Genomic DNA, 20,213 nt, shown 5'->3' with positions numbered 1-20,213 from the left:
CTCCTGTTTCCCCGTCTGTGCAGACGATGGCGCTCTATCGCAGCTCATTATCCACACACTGCTATTTATACTTGATATAGAGAGCTGACACACACACGCACACACTTCATAAAGTGTTGATGATTATGGGCTTCTGTTTCTCATCTGTTTCAGTCCATTTGTGTTGGTTCGTTAAAATCTTCCTCCTCTTCCTCTTCACTTTCATCCTTCACTTCTGTTCTTCAGCCAATTAGAGCTCAACTCTCAAGCCACCAGTTGCACGGCGAGAGTTTCGATTTAGTGACGTATTCAATTGAACTAACTAACATTTGTACTGTACGTCTGTGTGTCCCACCCTTTACTTGTGTGTGTGTGTGTGTGTGTGTGTGTGTGTGTGTGTGTGTGTGTGTGTGTGTGTGTGTGTGTGTGTGAGTGTGTGTGTGGGAAACAGAACCGTAGCCCCGTTGGGTTCCGACCCGGCAGGCTCTTATCGATCTGAACCAACAGACATGAAAGACGGGAGGAGCATGGGAGTGTGGGAGGGAGGAGAAGAGGAAGAGAGGGAGCAAAAGGAGAGGTAATTCCCAGACAGGAGCGTTTCATATCTGACTGGTGGCTGATCGATAACTCCTCCCGGGGGGGGACGCTGGCAGCTTAGTACCCCGTCTCACCCCTGGGTGCAGTTAAAGCACAATCCCCCCAAAGCTGCTGGGGAAGCCAACGTTGTTAATTGGGTTCGATTTTTAAAAATGGAACTCTTTGAAAATCCCACATTAGGTCTGGTTGAAGGATCGGTGTTGGAGGAAGCTGGAACATTAGGGTACAAAGGTGCTGTATACCATTTTAAACACTATAAGTGAGGCAGGCAGCGTTATTAAAGCAGTGTGTTATATCTGAATGTTTAGTGTGTAATCTATCCTGGCTGTAAAAGGAGCAGGAAGCAAATTTCCTAAGCGTCACACACCTTCAGAAATCACTCTGAATGATGAGAGTGTGAGCCATTATGCCTCATATATTTTTACGAGCTACTAAAAGGGTTAGTAACATATTGGTCCTGTTGTGTGCAAGCAGGCAGGGAAGGCAGGCAGGCAAACAGGCAGACAGGCAGACAGGCAGACAGGCAGACAGTTGGATAGGCAGGCAGTTGGTTTGGCTTATTCAGTCTTTTTGGCAGTCTTTGTGTGTGTGTGTGTGTGTGTGTGTGTGTGTGTGTGTGTGTGTGTGTGTGTGTGTGTGTGTGTGTGTGTGTGTGTGTGTGTGTGTGTGTGTGTGTGTGTGTGTGTTGAGTCACAAAAAGAGCAGCTGGGTTGTTTTTGCCATGGCTCTTCACGGTTTCTCTTGTTGTTGTCCTGCTCATGGCAAAGGGCCGAGGACGATGATGTCACAGTCATTAATGAATACACTGAATACACTGAATCAGAATGTCATTCAGTAGCAATAGCAGTAGCGGAGGATTTACACTTGAATACAAGAGCCGACGCTAAAAGAGCAGTGGAGGATCTCAGTGCTCAAGCTGCTCATCAAGAGAAGCCACAGTCAATTAAAAGGTGACTGCAGGGGCGGCTGAGTGCTTCTGACGCGCCGGACGGGGGGAGAGACAGGCGGCGAGGAGGGGAGACAGAAGGCCAGGAGACAAGGCGGAGGGATTACAGGCACAAGGCCGACTGATGAAATCCTGGCGTGCGTCAGGAAAGCGTTATAAATCGGGGAATAAGAGAGGCACAGAAGGAGCACCGCCGGGCAGCACGGAGGAGGAGGAGGAGGAGGAGGAGGAGGAGGAGGAGGAAGCTCTGCAAAGCAAAACAGGGATCTGGAGCATGACGCCGTTATTACTTCCATGTGAGAAACGTGGAACGCCGCCTAGAAGCGTCCACGAGTCTCTGTCCCGTGAAGATTGTGCTGTGACAGTTTGGACAAGTCGCACGTCTGGACAGATGGAGCTGGAGTTGAGGCTCCAGATACTGCAGGTTGAATATGAGTGGATAGAGTGACAGAAGATGGCAAGTGAAACATGCAAGCGGGTGTGGGGGGGCGTTAGGGGGTGGGAGAGGGGAGGGCAGGGGAGGGGGGGGAACAGAAAAGGTTTCAGGCGACCAAATTGAAACATCGGAAGAGCCACGTTCATGCACCGAAGAGAAGCGATGAGGGGAATACGGGCAGGAACTCCACAGTGGCAACTAGTGGAGAGAGGAGGGATGGCAGGCAGAGGAGGAGGAGAAGGGAAGAGGATGATTACCGCGTCTCTGACAACTCCGGATAGGTTCAGGTTCAAGCTTTGTTTTGCGAATTCAGAACTATTTTCGTTTAATAGCCTGATCCTAAACCTGACACAAAAAACTATTACTTCCTACCAGGAAACGACCTCATTTGTATAATTCTCCCATTATCCCTTGTGTTTTCACTCAGCAGATTCACCTTCCCAGCAGCTGCTCTTGCTCGGTTAAGCAGCAGTCGTGGTGTTAAATGCAGCGGTGATGTAATATAGTGTGTCAGGTAGCAACACGGCCGCAGCGTTCAGCTCCTCTTATCTGTGGTTTCTGTAGTAACGTTACAGTTGAGCCCTCCGACCCGTTTATCTGCACATCGGCGTATCGGCGCTTCCCCCGCCAGGAGACTCGTCCTTCTGTAATATCTCGCCTCCTCCTTCTCCTGCCGCCGCTGTGTTGCCGCGAACAGTAACGAGAAGCTGATAAGATTCCAACCTGGCAACCTTATAAGCCAGTTGTGTGTTTGTCTTTCATTCCATTAGCTTTCCCTCCTCTTCCTCCACCTTCCTCTGCCCTCTCCTCCCTCTCTGGCCATCGTCTGGATTTATGCAGAACAGCCAGAAGAGGAATCAGTTTGAAAAGGAGGCGTTTCGATTTACACTGACACAAGGGCGGCGATTCAGATAAAGAATTTCAAAAAAGAAGCCCAGATCAAATGATAGCATTCCTCCTCGCGGTGCGTTCAGAGGACTTATTGATTTACAGTTTGTCTCCGCTCCAAGCATCAGTGTTTTGTTTTTATCTGCCTAATCTAATGTCTTTGTGCCTAATCCCTTTTTGCAGAAAGGTCGCCTCTTTACGTGTGTGCGTGTGTGTGTGTGTGTGAGTGTGTGAGTGTGAGTGAGTGTGAGTGTGTGTGTGTGTGTGTGTGTGTGTGTGTGTGTGTGTGTCGGAGGAGGAGGAGGAGGAGGAGGAGGAGAAGGAAGAGGAGGAGGAGATATATTTCCCATTGTGTGATAAGAGGCAATGGAAGATACAGCTCAGATGCTTTGGTGGAGTTTATCACAGCCTGGAAATGTGAATAACACACAGGAGATTCACAGCACATAACACACACAACCTCTCTCTCTCTCTCTCTCTCTCTCTCTCTCTCTCTCTCTCTCCCCCCCCCCCCCCCCCCCCCCCTCCACACTCCCTCAGCTGCCCCCGGCAACTGCGTCAGTGTTTCTGCCCATTTTGTGTTTTTTTTGTGTGTGTGTATGTTGTGCTTTTGCCTGTGTCTGTGTGTGTGCTGGTGAATGTGTCTGCTAAAGCTGAAAACATCAAGGTCAGACTGGGAACAGAACTCAGAACTCACCGCCACCGCCAGCAGCACTGGAGCTGCTAGAAAAATATGATATAAATGTGTTCAATCTCTCATTGGAGCCCAAACTCGGAAAGTAGATGAAAATATACAAGATGTGACTTATTTTCAGCTGTGAATGGGCTTAATTCAATCAGGACGATGTGGAGATGAACTTTCCTACTTTCATAACTTGTTGACATCATCAGAGGATGTACCGACCTCAAAAAGCAGCTTTAAGTCCACAAACTGTCTACTTACTGGATCACAACAGCACTTCCACTTCAATCGTCAACGTGCCAGAGCATCTGTGTGTGTGTGTGTGTGTGTGTTGTGTGTGTGTGTGTGTGTGTGTGTGTGTGTGTGTGTGTGTGTGTGTGTGTGTGTGTGTGTGTGTGTGCGTGTGCGCGCGCGCAGTCGCGTGAGATATCAAACGATACCTTTGTCCGTTTTTGATTAATGGAGTCTTTTGTCCGCTGTAAAAGTCTACACTCACTTAAAGCTGCCAGATAAAAATCCAAAAAGGATCTTGAGTGGAAGTGAGGAGCGACAGAACGTGAATCACATGTGACAAGTGATGTATTTCAACAGCTGCAGAGTGGGGAAGGCGAAATGATAAAAAGGAAGCAGCTCGGAGCAACCTTGAGCAATCAAAGGGAGGAGTAGGAGAAAGAGGAAAGGGAGCCGGAGGAGGAGATGTACGGTAATTATTTAAGAGAAGCTGAGAAGGGCAGAGCGGGGATGAATGATGGACTGAAAAGCACAACGACGACAGGAGAGAGAGGAAGAGGTAGGTAGTAGGAAGGAAGCGGGAAGGCAAGGGGGGGGAGAAGGTGGATGTGAGGATGAGGTGGTGGTGGGGGAGGATACAGAGGAAGAGTCAGATAAATACAGAGAGCGATGGAGTTTCCTGAGGTTTTGGAAAAGGGCAGCGTGCCTCAGACTCACTCAGGCCTGAGGGACGACTGATATTTAGGTGAAGACAGATAATGTTGCTCTTTCTTTCCTCTGGTTTCCTCCTCAGCCGCCCCGAGTGCCGCCGCGCACTCTAAAATGTTAGCTGTCAGGGTCCTGCCCAATGAGTTTCCACACACACACACGCTCACACACACACATGGTATAAGCAGAAAGGTCAGCTTGGATAGCCACACCAGATAATGTTATTTGTCTCCTCCTCAGCTGGAATTTGTTACCTGCCCGCCACCATTTTCAAATGGCTGCAGTGACGTGACCTTCTCATCAAATGCAGATGATACATTCATTTGTGTGTGTGGGTGTGGGTGTGTGGTTTTGTCTTTGAAATGGAGCATCATTCACTGCACTTTTAGGCCAGTTTAGGGGCTTTTGAAGTGGATTTTAGAGGTAAAAGTAGATCAAAATGTGAGTGATGTATCCTTTTAAAGTCCAGAAATTGTCAAATAAACATTAGTATCTATTTCCCACCAACATCTAAGGGTTGATTTTTCAAAGTAGCAGCTGCAGCCTTTGATGCGGCTTGTTGACTGATAGAATTATAGACTAAATGTGCTTTGCAAGTGTGTGTGTCTGTGTGTGTGTGGAGACGTTTGACGCCTGTCAGTGCCCTCTTCAGTCCGGCCGTCCTCAAATCCCCACGTTCTGCTCTTGACAACTTGGCTTAATTAAACCCCTGTAATTAGACTCGTCTGTCGTGCCTCAGTGTGAATTTGAGGCTTTTTCTAAACAAGAGCGAGAGGGAAATAAAACGTCAATCAAACATCGAGGCGGTGAACTTTTGCCGGTGCTCGCTCGCCTTCTAGAAACATCTGAGACCTCGAGAGTCTCAGAAAGAACCGTGACATCACCTCTACCGCCCCCCCTCTGCTAAAACCCATAATGTTTCCTGTTGAAGTGTCATTACATTCTGGCTTGGACGCTCTGGATCTCAGCCTTGCACTCTGGGACCCTCCGCCCTGTTTTGTTTTGCTCATTCCACCTTTTTACGCCCGGGCTGCGGACATTTTAATGTTTTTCCATTCATCACGGCGCAGGAGCGATACGTCTCCTCGCTCCCGCCGTCTTTCTTTTCTTCTCGCCGCTCCAGTTATTTCTTCACACACACACACACACACACACACACACACACACACACACACACACACACACACACACACACACACACACACACACACACACACACACACACACACACACACACCCAGAGCTGCTGATCACAGGAGAGATTTTATCTATCTGGGAGGCGACTCGCACACATGCAATTTTCACAGACAGTGGGAGTGATATTTACTGTCTCCTCTGCCCCCAGTGTGTGCGGCTACAATGACACACAGCCTGTTTGTATGTGTGTGTGTGACTTTCCTCTTTGTTGAACAGCTGCTTTATTAAAAAGCCCATAAGTGCTGGTGGGGACAGTGACACCTTCTCCACGCACGCCACAGGCTAGCAAATAGACACGGGAGCGGCGTCTCTAATGAATCCTCTCAGGCGGCACCTTCACGCCAAGACATGCAAAAGCGTGAACCAATCACAGTCACACCCAGGGTACAGGGAACGCTTCATGAAACCTGCTTCTTCCTCTTCTGCCTTCCTGCTTTTCTGCACCGACGGAGACGTGAAGTCCGTCTAGCCGTGATGCCTTCAAGGATGCCGTGTTGTCCGGCGCTTGGTGTTTGTGTTTGTGTTTGCGTCCTCAGGGTGAGAGAAGTGATACAGGAGGGGGGAGGTCAGGCGGGGAGGCGAGCTAAGTGTAACCCGGAGCTGTGTCCTTGCCCGCAGCTGTTTCCAGAAGGAGCCGAGGGCGTGATGAAGAAGTTAAGGAGGAAGAAGAGGGAGTGAGCGCGGGTGAAATTTATAAAAATGCAAGCGACGCTCCACTTGTCAGAATATTGATAATGTAAGTTTGTGACCTTAATATTGATACAGACCTTTAAAGTTGAAGCACTCTGTCAAACTGAACTTTTGACGATATAGAAACGGTTCATATAGAGCAGCTTCGTCATTTCAAAAAACAAAAATAGAGTGAGTTCATGAGCTGAGATGAGACAAGAGGGAGGAGACAAGGGGAGGAAGAGGAAGTAAGTGTATGAGGAGGAGAACAGAGATGAAAGGAGGAGAGAGGAAGAGGACTCGGGTCAACCTTGTGTTTTGCCATGATGAAGGTTGAACCTGTGTGTGAGTTGAATGCGTGACACTGAAGGCGTCCGGTCCGGTCCGGTCCCCTTCCTGCTGCATCGGCTCCATTCCTCTGTAACGACCAACTGTGACCTGGCGACGTCGTTCTTCTCTTAGTTGCAGAAACTCTAGTTTGAAAACTTGAAAGTAGTGAAGTTTTGGTAAGAAAAGCTCACACACACTCACACACACTTACAGCTGAGAAGAAGTGGGCACAAAGATCAGAATTTCTTTCTTTCCTTTCGACATTCTGTCCTTGATGAAATAGTTTCATTTTTCTGTCCACATTGATATGAAGCCATGCAGCATTTCTCCATCTCCTCACCTCTGCAGACAAGCACTTAGTTTACCTATGAATCATTTCTGAGCTGAAATGTTTCATTTTACTTTATATTTCCACTGTGTGTTGTTATTCTCCAAACATGTGCACCCAATTTTCTTTCTCTGCTTTCTCTTCTTTCTCTTCTTTCTCCTCTTTCTCCTCTTTCTCATCTTTCTTTCCGATCTTTCTCTCTGATCCCATCGAACAGGAAGTAAGGCATCCATTAGTAGGGTGTTGGCTAGTTTGCACCTGCAGCTCTCAGCCGTGTGAACGAAGGCGATGGAGGCATCGAGTGAACCTCAACACCTGCTATTAGTGTCAAACCTATTCCAGGCATTAATCGCGGCTCCATCACATGTTAGACGCTCAAAAGAAGAAGAAAGAACGCCGTCAAAGCCGCTTCATGGAAACCTTTGAACAAAACTTCCCCCCGGCACGTTTCACATGCTTTAATCCGCAGTGTCAGCGTCGGCGCCGTGTCAGCGTCGGGGCCATGCCGCGTCACTCGCCCCCCCCTCCAGCGTCGTTACTCTCCCCCAAACAAAGCCGCTGCCTCGTCGTCGTCTTTGACCTTTTGTAAATCGTGGCGAAGCAGCCCCGCCGTCTTTAAGGAGACACGAGCGTAAGAGGAAAGCAGCGGAAAAAACTGTCTTATCTCCCGGCTTTGAAGAAGAGGACGCTTAAAAGCAGCAGCGCCGCACTGCCAGGAAGGTTATGAAATGTTAATGAGGGTTGTTTGTAAAAGAGTTAGGTGACGGTGCCCTCTGAACTTCAGGCAGAGGCCTCATACAGACACCTGACTTCTATTCCAGAGTAACATCCTCTTCCGTTTTCACGATTTGTTTACTTTTTCAGACGTACTTTCAAGGAGAGCAGCACAATGTGGAGACGCTGTGTTTACACGCTCAATCTCTCTTACACACATAAGTCAACCTGGCTAAGAAGTTAACTCAGATGTTACTTCCGAGTTCTGCAGACCTCATTGCATTTCTTTTCCCTTAATTCTCCCAGTAAACGCACTTCACCGCCCCCTTGTGGCTACTTGCAACCAAATCTGCTTTCTGCCCAGGACATCAAAGAAACCGATGGCACAATGCGAGGTTATAGAGTTATAGATCTCTTTATTGTGCTTATTTCAGTGAGTGGACTTAATTAAAGCATTACTCACTTTGCTGTGGACCTCTGAGCCCATTAAGTGACCCTTCCTCGTCCCTGCGTCTCTGTCGGTATGAGGTCAGACTCGCTCCTGCCTCCCAAGTGCAGCAAGGAACAAATCAATGGCGCAGCTTTGGCATTCAGGCCAGCACAGCTCACGCCAACGCCGCTGTTCACAATGTAGTGTGCATGGAAAGCAGCCGCTCGGTTCATTCTTTAGGCTCCTGGGTGCTGCTGTGTGTGTGGGGGACGCCGCATCCATACCTGGACATCACACACACACGCAGAGAGAGAGAGAGTGAGAGAGAGTGAGGGAGAGTGAGGGAGGGAGGCGTATTGCAGTGTGTTACAGGGTTTTGTTGTGTGCTCTTGTGCACATGTGAGGGTTTGAAGCCCCGCAAGTGCTCCTGATTGATCATTTTCTCTGATTTGATTTGACCAGACCGACATCATTAGCAGTGAGTGGTCAGCGTCGGAGCTCTTTGGCTCCCTGCTGAGCGAGGCAACGCTCCAGAGGGATCAGCAGTCAGTGAGTTGTGGCTGAGTGAGTGGACTGACCTCGGTATTCATGACCAGAGCTGAGAGGTAACACTCACCATGCCCACACACACACACACACACTCTCTCTCTCTCTCTCTCTCTTCTTCCCCCCCTCACCCCCCCCCCTCTCTCTCTCTCGCAGGACAGACATTCAAACTTAACCTGAGTTCAACACGAGCGTACATTTTATAAGCACATAAAAACTGTGTGTGTGTGTGTGTGTGTGTGTGCGTGCGTGTGTGCAGATGTGTGTGTGTGTGTGTGAAGGTGACTCCCGGCTCTCCTTGGTTTTGTCTTCTTAGCTGTTCCTCTGGAGCACAGCCAACTCCTCCACACACACACACACACACACACACACACACACACACACACACACACACACACACACACACACACACACACACACACACACACACACACACATCTATAATTCCACACGTTCTGTGTGTGTGTAGAGCCCCCCCCTCCTTGGAGGAAAGCCTTGGCTCAGCACCGATCACTCTTGAGTGTCTCTCCCCTCCTCCCCCTCCTCCCTCTCTTCTTTTTTGTCTCCTCCTCTTCTTCTCTGTTTCTCATCTTCCCCTCTCTTCTCTTCTTTGCTCGATCTCGTCGGTCGTTTCGTGCTCCACTAAGCACTGATGAAAAGCTACCATGTTATACAGCCCTGCTCTCTCTCTCTCTCCTCCTCCCTCCCTCCCTCACCTCCATCACTGTCTCGCCCGGCCCTTCTCTCTCTTTTTGTTGGTCTGTCTCTCCTCCTCTGTTCGTTTGTTTGCTCTCCTCTCCGTCTCTCTCTTTGAACGACTCTATCAACTGGGACTTCAACAAACTTCAGAGCCTGAATAGAGCGTACAGGCTGTTCACTCCGCCCTCAGTCAGAAACCAAACGTTTGACCACATTCCACAAATTGCTTCTGTATGAGTTTTCCACTGAAACGGTCGATTCAATCATTTGAGTAATCAATTATTGACCCCTTGCTAATGTCAACAGGCTGTGTGTGTGTGTGTGTGTGCGCGTGTGCATGTGCGTGTGCATGCGCGTGTGCATGCGCGTGTGCGTGCGTGTGTGCGTGCGTGTGTGCGTGTGTGTGTGTGTGAGCACTTTAAAGTTAGGGTGCTCCATTACTGTCATACCTTTTTTTTAGCAGACTGATGGAAAAGCCTCATATCACTCTACCTGTCTCCTCTGCATGCTAATGTGTACACTAACACACACACACGCACACACACACACACACACACACACACACACACACACACACACACACACACACACACACAATCACCCTAAGGTATTCGGTGTCATCAAATATAAAATTACCTTGTCTTTGACCTTGATTAATGTTTTAAATTTACAAGCTCTCTCTCTCTCTCTCTCAGTCTCTCTCTCTCTCTCTCTCTCTCTCTCTCTCTCTTTCCTCTCTATCTCCCTCTGTCTTTCTCTCTCTCTCTTTCCCCTCTGCTCTATCTCTCTCCATCTCTATTTCTCTCTCCTCTCTCTTCTCTCTCTCTTACCCACAGTCTCAAACATCCCTATATGTTCTTCAGTAAGCTTATAGGCTGGCTGTGTAAATTCTGCTCTGTTTGCTTTGTCATGTGCTAATGTGCAACTGAGAACATTTGAAACCATTAGGGTCAATGCAAACTATGACCATTATTAATCTTATTAGTTACATCTGTTCTATTACTGCCCTGACAGATATTTGGATTGAACACTTCAGACATGGTGATCAAATCCAGACAGGTTTTTTTCCTTGTGACCCGTTTGTCCTCATTATCTCTTTTTTCTCAGTCGTTGCATTCTGCTGCATTATTATTATTATTATCATCATCACAAGAGTCGCCCTCCTTTATTTGTCTCAGTCCTTTGTCCCCCCCGTCTGTCTCAGTCACTTTCTGAAATCCTTCAGAACTCCAAACTGAAAGGCATCACCGATCCAACCTCGCGTTCTGCTGTGTGAAATGAACGGAAGTGCTCATTAAATGATAGTTGCGCGAAACACTTACATCTCATCCCCGAGTGTCGCGCCGCATTATAAATGTGTCGAGCTCCAAAGCAGAAAATGTGGCGTGTACTCAAATGAAAATCTGAAGTATTTTCACGCTCTATTAACTTTTCAGTATACTGCATGTACGTGATTGCCATTTGATAGAATATTATAGGAGACTACTTTACTCCTAAACCACCAGATTTATTTGGCAGGTTTTTTACAAGTCGGTGGTGTCGTCTCCTCCTTTGCCGCTATGCTGGGACTCTGCTCTGCTGTTTCATGGTCATTTCATGAACTTTTGCCACACACACACACACACACACACACACACACACACACACACACACACACACACACACACACACACACACACACACACACACACACACCTTTGAGGGAACTTTCACTTTATACTATTGTGGAATAAAGGAGGCAAAAGTTCAAGGAGTCTAACCTGATGTTTAGTTTGTTTACCTTTGAGGTTTGTATGCAAAAGCAACAAACTTGTGCGATTTGTTTGAATGAATTCTGCAGAGAAAATTACAGGGGAAAACAAATAACCATCTAAAAGTCAAGATGCCAAGAGTCTGATGTGCAGTTTAACCTGTACAGTATTTATTTATAGTGTAATAATACACATCAAAGCCTTTAGAAATAGCTTTGGCGTTTTTGAAATGACATCTTCTGTGAAACCCGTTTGGAAATTTCGCCGATATATCTCAGGAACCATGGACAGCTCAATGGCACAGCACTGCAGAATACAGATGTACAGATCGCTGTGGCATACTGATTGGTGTGTATGTGTGTGTGTGTGTGTGTGTCTGAGAGAGTGAGTGTGTGCAAGTGTATTGCTTCAGCTTGACTGATCGGGTGGTCGCCATGGTAAAAGACAGGCTGAATAGAAAACAGGACGTACAGTCAATGAGTTCAGTGATATCGATGAAGTCAAGGCCCCCCCTCCCCACACACACATACACACACATACCCACATATACACACATACTGCATACAGTAGAGAGATCACCGTATTGATCGGCTATACTCTCCCACACCTGCAGCAGACGGTTTGATTCCCTCCTCCTGTTCCATACGTGTGTCAGGGAGAAGCCATCATTTAAAGGTCAATTACGCCTAAATCAGCGACTCCACGGGGAGACATTATGTAAACTTTGCATAAATATATACGTGTGCAGTCTAATTAATTTCAAGGACATTACTGAGTGGAGAGACGTTGCTCCATTCCACATGCAAGGAATTATTTATAAGCTGCTGTGTCAGAGCACTGCTGTCTCTCCTGTAGCCAGTCTCTACATGGATGGTGTATCTCATAATGTGTATTGGCGCTGTGTGGTTGTGTGTGTGTGGTTGTGGTTGTGTGTGTCTATGTGGGTTGGAAGTGTAGTTGCTCTGCAGTGGTATTAATTCACAAGCTCCATCATAATGTAGTGCACCGACACAGACACAGATGAGATGAGATGATGATGGATTCAGACTGAGGAGAACTGATCCACAAAACCGGGATGTGAGGTTTGTGTACAAATCAGATCATTACGACTGAATGCATGAGGATATGCCTGGTTTAGTTCAGTTAAGAGGGTGTGATGATGCTCTTGCAGTGTGTGAGTTAAGGTGTGTGTGTGTGTGCGTGTCTGTGTCTGTGTCTGTGTGTGGGCGTTTGACTGTTTAGCTGGTAGAACATAATAGATTGGGATCGAAACATTTCTCCCTTTTAAGAAGAGACTGCAGATTTAAAATATCTGACACTGCAGAGAGAGGGAGGGAGTGTGAGAGAGAGAGGGACAGAGCGAGAGAGCGGGAGTGTGAGAGAGAGAAAGGGAGGGAAGGAGGTTTGGAGGAAGGGAGAGAGAGAGAAAGAGAGGGAGTGTGAGAGAGAGAGATATTTCCCCTTCACGACTTTCTTAAGTAATAACCGCATTTGAAAAAGTATTTCCATGTTGTTTTTTAAAGATAAGGGCATTTAAATACATAAATGAAATATTCTTAGTATCTGAGTCATGTGACTGTGTCCAGTGTGTTGGTTTGTTCTTGGACGTGTCTGTGCAGACAGATTGTGAAGAGGGCCTGAGGCTTATTGTGATGCTTTGGACTCTCATTGGATCCAGCAATTAAGGCGCTCTGAGTTACAGTTGATCAATACTGTTTTGTTTTGTGCATAAAGTGTGTGTGTTTGCATAAAGGAGTGTAGTGTTTGTGGGCTCCCCTGCAGTCTGTAGGGTAAACGTTCCACTTTCTGTGGCAGAGCAGATCCATCACTCCATCGTCATGGCTACAGGGTCACCTAGTCGACAGTGCTCTTAGCGCCATCACTGTCATCCCGCGTTCTCCCGGAAAGCTGGCTGCTGCTTTGATTGATGGACAGCAGCAGCCAATCCCTGAGTTGTTGGCATCCGGCAGATTGATGAACACCGTAGTTCATTTTTGGCAAGGACACACATAACAATTTTTGTTTGCTAAATGGACTGGACCATGTGTTTTCTGGGCTCAGTGAATGATGTTTTATGGATCAAATGAAAAAGCTGAGATGTGTGAGAGGCTCATTTGGGATTCTGCTTGAACACTTTGCCTCATGTTTGTTATTCATGATACACTTTTATATTTTTTATGTGTGTCTCTACACAGCAAAGGTCAGCCCGCCCGGTCCAATCTCACAGAAGAGCTACCATACCAGAAATAGATGAAAAAATGATTGCTGGCAGTGATAGACAGGCGTCAGAACACACAGCACAGCCGGGTCAGAGTTCCCGTGCTCAACCCTGTCCACCGCTGAAGGCACCAACAATGGGAGTGTCAGAACTGGACCAAGGAGCAATGGGAGAAGGCGGCCTGGGCTGCGGAATTAAGTTTTCCTTTGCGTCACGTGGAAGGCCAGGTGTGTGTGCGTGGTTTACCTGGAGAAGCCATGACATCAGGATACTTTGACACAGACCACCTACCTAAACATTGACGCAGTTCTACGCAATATGAGGCAGGTGGGTTTAATGTTGTGTGACTGATCTGAGTTTACCTCACACTCACACACAGTTAGGTCTTATACTGTTTTTAAGTGTTGCAACCTATGATAAGAGTGCACCCCCAAAACATTACGATGACATCATCAATTGGTAATATAAGTTGTATTTTATACATTCATGAGTCAAAACAAGTTTCCAAAGTTGATGATTATTATTTAATGTCATGATAAACTTTCAAATAGGTAAATATATAACATAAATACGTCCCATGAGGTCATTTTATTGTCCATAATGACCTTCCCATGATGTCATTTCAAGAGTTTATGAGCGTTCTCTCTAAGCTCAAGTATCAAATTAATGTCATTAGTATGTAAACGTAACTAACTTGATGGAAAAGAAAAGGCAAACAGTTATTGACAGAGCGAAAGCATCCAACGTATCCATACAGCAGCAACCACCAAAGGTTAGTTTATTATAAAATAATTCTTTTAGAGGTGCAAGTATCAGACATGTGTGAATCTTTTTTTTTTTGCACAGGTATTTATTATTCATCAATTTTTGTCTTCCACCTTAAATGCTCATAAAGTACTTCTGTGGCCCAAACGGTGCGACATGACTTGAGCAGGGCCGATATAGGAAGGGTCGGTATAGCAGCAGGAGACCAAGACACAAAGTGTGACACATGTCCACCAGAGGGGGGCGCTATAATAAAGCCAACATTGCACATTAAAAAAAAACCCAACATATTTGATTTTTGTTCTCCACCTAGGATACTGTCAGAAATAAAGGCTCCCAGCCCATGCAGGAGATAATGGAAGATGCCATGAAGGTTCTGAAGAAACGGCAGCAGGCTGTGATCTCACCTGGCAGAAAGACTGTCCCGGAAGCATCTGCCACTGAGAAGCTTCCCAAATGTCCTCAAAAGGTTGGTCTCCCATCCATTCCAAAGATCCTGAAGAAAACCCCCCAGCCAGCAACTTCCCCTGAGAAGGCTCCCAAAGTTGCTGGGATAGTCAGCCTACCACCACTTCAGAAGATGGTGAGGAAAACCACCGAGCCAGAGCCTGACGATGAGAAGATCCCCAAATGTTGCTTCAGCCAGCAGCCAGATGGAACCCAGGTCAGTCAACAACCAAACACCAAGAACAAGCAGAAGGGGATCAAATTCAAACGAATTCCACAGGATCATATACGTAAGTTCTTCTTTGTTTGTTGTTTAATCGATGCAGAATGTTTGTTTGAGGCCTTTTTTCTGTTGACGAACATACGCTTGTCCCCGAACAGTTTTCTTGCAGCAGTGGGGTCAATATCTGACAGATTTTGAGAAGGAGGAAATCACACAGTATACTGAGGTCTGGTTCTTTGGGAACAAGACATGCAAGAAAATTCACGGATCCACTGATGTTTCTTTCAACAATGGATACGATTCAAATTTGGGATACTTTAACATTGTAAGTAGCGACCCATTACTGAGTACTGATTGGTTGCCACTGTTGTCCTACACATGATAACTTGACAATGAATGTAGGGTTAATTTAGTGTTCTCGCTATGCTGACTGAATTGAGTCAACTCATAAATATATATTGCTTTAACGTGGGCAGGTCAGATGGAAAGTATACCTTTCTTCACAGTGTGTAATATATGTATGTCTAGGAAGAGAAACTAGACGGTCTGAGATTTGCTGTAACATATTATTGAAAAATGAAATGTCTTACTACTGTTTTGCCACAGTTGTAAAGTTAAAATGAATGTCGCAGTGCATTTTAACTCCTGTGGAAAACTTTTCTTCCCCAGGTTCTCCGGGACCATTTGGCGTACCGTTATGAAGTACTGAAGGAGCTCGGGAGACACACGGGTGGTACGGTCCTTAAATGCAGGGACCACAAAACTAAGGAGAAGGTCGCCATCAAGGTTATTCGAAACGTGAAAAGGTAAAACACAACCTAAAACCAACTTATATCACACTCATGTAAAGCAAATAGCAGAATCAATAGCTTCATGTATTCATGGATTTAATTCTTTATAAGTCAGTTTGAAGTGCACACACTCGCTTCTCTCTCTCTCTCTTGGTTTTCAGGTCCATTGAAGAAGCTCAGTGTGAGCTTGAAATGTTAGAGCTTCTGCAAAGGATCGACCCCTCGGACCAAGCAAACATCGTCCACATGAAAGATTCATTCATGTTCCGTAATCACATCTGCATCATATTTGAGCTGTTTGAGTAAGTTCAGAAAATATGGTTTCTTTTGGTCGATGGCTTGAGTTAGTTTGTTGAGATTTTTCTGTACTCAAGACGTCGGAATTTAGAAGGCATTCCTCACATTTATTCTTCTAGGAAAAACTTTGAGATGGTTATAGGCTGCCGTCCGTCTTGTAAGTTAAGCATGGAGGAGACCAGACACTACGCCATCGACCTCCTGAAGTGCCTCCTGCTGCTCAGAGGGGCAGGCATCGTCCATGGTGACCTAAAACCAGTAAGTACCCTGACTGGACTCAAAAGCCTGTATCAATTCTGTATGGGATGCAGGGGAAGTAGACATTTTATGGTAGCTGGTGAGATTTCATGGCCAAGTAATATATAATGCGCCTGCAAAAATAATACCCTTGATAGTATAGCGTCAGTTTTAAAAGCACCAACAGTGATTGATGTGTATGTTTCTGTTTCAGGGCAACATGTTACTCTCCAGAAAAAGTCATACTAAGCATGCCAAGGTGATTGACTTTGGAGGGAGCTACATGGTGTCCCCTAATTGTGAGTCTCTCGTAAAGTTTTTCAGTGCAGATCGTTAAAATTTTAAGATCAATTATATGACTGTTTAAACCCTCACTTCTTTCCTCCACAGGTTCTCCCAAAGTGGTGACGTATGCGTATGCGGCTCCTGAGGTCCTGCTGGATGAGCCCTGTGACGCGTCCACAGACATGTGGAGCCTGGGCTGCATCCTGATCGAGATGTTCACTGGAGGTTTGATCTTTGGTGAAAATGACAATAACACATTTAAGGAAATAATGAAGGTAACTAACTTTTAAAGTGTTTTATCTTTTCGATTGGCTTAAATGTTTATGAGCCTAGAATGAACATTTACGTGTTTGTGTGTGTATGACAGGTACTGCATTTCTCAGTGAAAGACCTCATTCAGTTATATCCTCGTCAGGAAAGATACTTTGGTGAGCAAAACATTTAAATATTTTTACCGATGATGTCATTTCAACATTTCACCATGAAGTACTGTAATGTTGTCATGTGTATGGCGAGTTATTTGGAAGAACCTATCATGTTTCATCACAATTTCACAATTGAATCACAACTATTGCGATATGAAATGTAAATAGTAACACATTAATGTCCCATAATATAAAAAAAAAGGAATCACAATGTTTTGAGAAATGTATATATATGTGCTCTCTTACTTGTCTATAGGTTATCGTTGTGAAGAGCCTGAAGTTGAGCCCGAAAGCCAATCTTGGAATCCTGCTGACTTCTTGGAGACTAAAGATGTAAATTTTCTCCACTTCATTCAGCGCTGCCTTGAGTACGTCCACTTAAAAGAAATCACATTTCATTAATATGAATTGTGTCAAGTACAACCTTTTATCCACAAACACACTAGGTAACCTGATGATCCATCTCTCTTTTCTTATTTAGGTTTGACCCCAAGAAGCGCATGACCCCAAAGGAAGCTCTTAGGCATCCATGGATAAAGAAACAAAGAAAAATACGAGCAGCTTAGAGGGATATTGGTTATCAATGTGTAGTTGTGCAGTCAATGAAGGCCGTCAGCACAGTGGCTGCAGTCTGCATCTTCTACCTTGGGTGATCCAGGTTCCTTCCACAAAACAATAGAGAAAAAAAAGTGATCTAAGCTATTTTACTACATAAGTTCCCCTGCGTCTCAGGTGTGTCCTCTGTCACAGAGCAGGTGGCAGCACGGGCAATGTGAGACAAAGCCCCCTCTTCACTGTGTGGCTATTGGCTCCAAACCACGACTCCCACCTGAGCGGGGCAGAAACATGGCCATCCAGCTGTAAAACAATGAGATGACAGGTTCATGTTAACAAGAGGCTGCAAAAACACTCATATCACATTTTATATCCAGACAAGCAATATTCCACTAAACTGGAAATGTTCGATGAATGCAACACTTTTTGCTTTGCTGGCTCATATTTGATACATGGTTTCCAACAGTGTTTGTGGATCTAATGTAACAACACAACACAACAGTGTGAAAAGTCTCTACATGTTTGTTCGTGCATAAAGTGTGTGTGTTTGCATAAAGAAGTGTAGTGTTTGTGGGCTCCCCTGCAGTCTGTAGGGTAAACGTTCCACTTTTTGTGGCAGCGCAGATCCATCACTCCATCGTCATGGCTACAGGGTCACCTAGTGGACAGTGCTCTTAGCGCCATCACTGTCATCCCGCGTTCTCCCGGACAGCTGGCTGCTGCTTTGATTGATGGACAGCAGCGGCCAATCCCTGAGTTGTTGGCATCCGGCAGATTGATGAACACCGTACTTCATTTTTGGCAAGGACACACATAACAATTTTTGTTTGCTAAATGGACTGGGCCATGTGTTCTCTGGGCTCAGTGAATGATGTTTTATGGATCAAATGAAAAAGCTGAGACACATGTTGAGGCTCATTTGGGATTCTGCTTGAACACTTTACCTCATGTCTGTTATTCATGATTCAGTTTTATTTGCTGTCTATTTATATATATATAGATATATAGAGAGAGACAGAGACAGAGAGAGAGTGTGTACGTGTGTGTATGTGTTGGTGAAGTTGGGAACATAGAGTCAAAATTAAAATTATAAATACAGAATTAAACCTCTTTCAACACATTAGCGCCATCTGGTGATTATTTGTTCATTTAGATCCGTCGCATTTGTGTACAAGAACGTTTACATTCAAATTGAGATCGCCGGCTAGAACAGATGTGAGTACGGCATTTTAAGTCTGTATGAGTCTGTATTCTAGTATTGTACATTTTGTTCAGCATTTGACTTTAGCCGTCTTATCTAGGAATCCTAGACGAGGCTCTGCCTGCCTGTGCTTGCCTCCAATTATTATTGCTGTGATGTAATTTATTGGAATATTGGTTTGTTATAATTGATTGATCAAAGGAATCATGCAAAATGACTATCCTCTCGGTGTAATCTCGCCCAAAGTCTGTGCTCATAAAGAGCCACTCAGACGGTTAATGCATCATTTTTATGAGGTCAGCCAGTCGCCAGAGAATTCTAGACAGTAAAAACTTGACAGCTTTTGTGGAAAACTCTCAGCAAAGTTATTGTGGCTTTACAGAACAATGATCCTCCTTGTAAAATCTGCAACAGAAAAAGCTCACGGTCACATTGGAGTAGTGGATTCAACATTGCTGAATCATGTGTTAGGAATGGAATGCAGATCGATACATGCATGGAGGAGGTTTGTTGAGTATCTTTGAGTATTGACATGCAGAATGTGTCATTGTTTATGTCATAGCAACCCAGAATCAGACAATCCAAGGACGCCAAACTCAAGAAAAACCTCTGCAATTACCCGATGAAAACAAATGCAGTGTTAACATCAAACATGAGTACTCAGACAATGTGACAAGAATCTGAACTAGCATTTGATAAGAAAGAACCCAGAATAGAGACAAACTCTAATGATGCAACACCTTGTAGTTTGAAAGACTTTGTGTATGTTTATGCGTTGTTAGACAGCTTCATTATTATACACTACAGGTGAAATCATGCCCACAAACAGTGTTTCCATTAAGCGCCTCAAATAATGTTTTGCAAGGAATGTTAATTAAACTATAAGGAGAAAATGGAGACGCGTCTTTGCTCTGCCCACGGCGTCTCGCTGCGTCGTTATGATTCAGTTAATTACATTTTCGCATAGAGCAAACCTGTCTCTCCATCCTGGCCCTGTTAACCTCTATACGTTCTCTGCGCTGTATGTTGTCTTGAATGGCAGACGGCTGATAAGCAGGATGCAGCTGCTTATTAGCTGTTTGGCCTCCAGTCGGAATGTCACTGCCAGCTTTCTAGGCTATGTTATGTTTTTAATGCATTTATTTCAGACATTTGTCTTTGAATGGAACGCTTGTGTGTATGTGTGTGAGTTGTGAATCTACTGAATAATTTCTCCCTCATAAAGCTCCATTATTATTCCACCTTTCATGTTTTCACAGTCTCTACCTGCTGAATGAGTTTGTCTTAGGTGTGGTGAACTTGGAAGCTAATCTTCTCATATTCTCCAAATTTGAAGTGTGTTTGGAATCTCAGACCACAATGAGGTGAGCTGGAAACTCTAAGGTGATCAATATAGATAGTATTAACTGAGGGTCTGGTGTGATTTAACTCCAGCATCTGTGGTTGTTAGTCCATTACCTCTGGGTCACACATTCATTTCACTCAAACGTAAAGATCAAATCCTAAATCCAAAAGCATTTCTGGTTTCCGCTCCATGAATCCTTCCATCGCAATGTTAATTCTGTCAAACCTTGTGCTTTAATAGTCTGCCAATGAGAAAAGATGAAGAAAAAGTACATATTCACATGAAACTAGTGT

The 20,213-nt window shown here is 45.3% G+C and overlaps 1 protein-coding gene across 2 annotated transcripts; it reads left to right on the top strand.

Annotated features, from left to right (window-relative positions):
* Positions 1-7,600: 7,600 nt before the first annotated feature.
* On the top strand, positions 7,601-18,421 carry LOC143011783 (dual specificity tyrosine-phosphorylation-regulated kinase 4-like). Of its 2 annotated transcripts, none has more exons than XM_076164774.1 (12): positions 7,601-8,740; positions 13,327-13,676; positions 14,428-14,851; positions 14,943-15,109; positions 15,454-15,590; positions 15,737-15,877; positions 15,992-16,130; positions 16,324-16,408; positions 16,500-16,669; positions 16,762-16,822; positions 17,076-17,152; positions 17,301-17,389. In XM_076164774.1, exons 2-12 carry the CDS (start codon positions 13,668-13,670, stop codon positions 17,304-17,306), a joined length of 1,416 nt encoding a protein of 471 aa, XP_076020889.1. In that variant the 5' UTR covers positions 7,601-8,740; positions 13,327-13,667; the 3' UTR covers positions 17,307-17,389. The 2 variants fall into 2 exon arrangements, with proteins under 2 accessions (XP_076020889.1, XP_076020888.1); XM_076164773.1 differs by having other exon boundaries at positions 7,603-8,740; positions 17,076-17,187; positions 17,301-18,421.
* The last annotated feature ends 1,792 nt before the right edge of the window (positions 18,422-20,213 follow it).

Source organism: Genypterus blacodes, unplaced genomic scaffold, assembly GCF_046128005.1.
Source record: "Genypterus blacodes isolate CSIRO-AG114 ecotype Tasmania unplaced genomic scaffold, CSIRO-AGI_Gbla_v1 ptg000139l_1, whole genome shotgun sequence".
Classification (NCBI taxonomy): Eukaryota; Metazoa; Chordata; class Actinopteri; order Ophidiiformes; family Ophidiidae; genus Genypterus; species Genypterus blacodes.
This window is presented reverse-complemented; position numbering and strand designations above follow the sequence as displayed.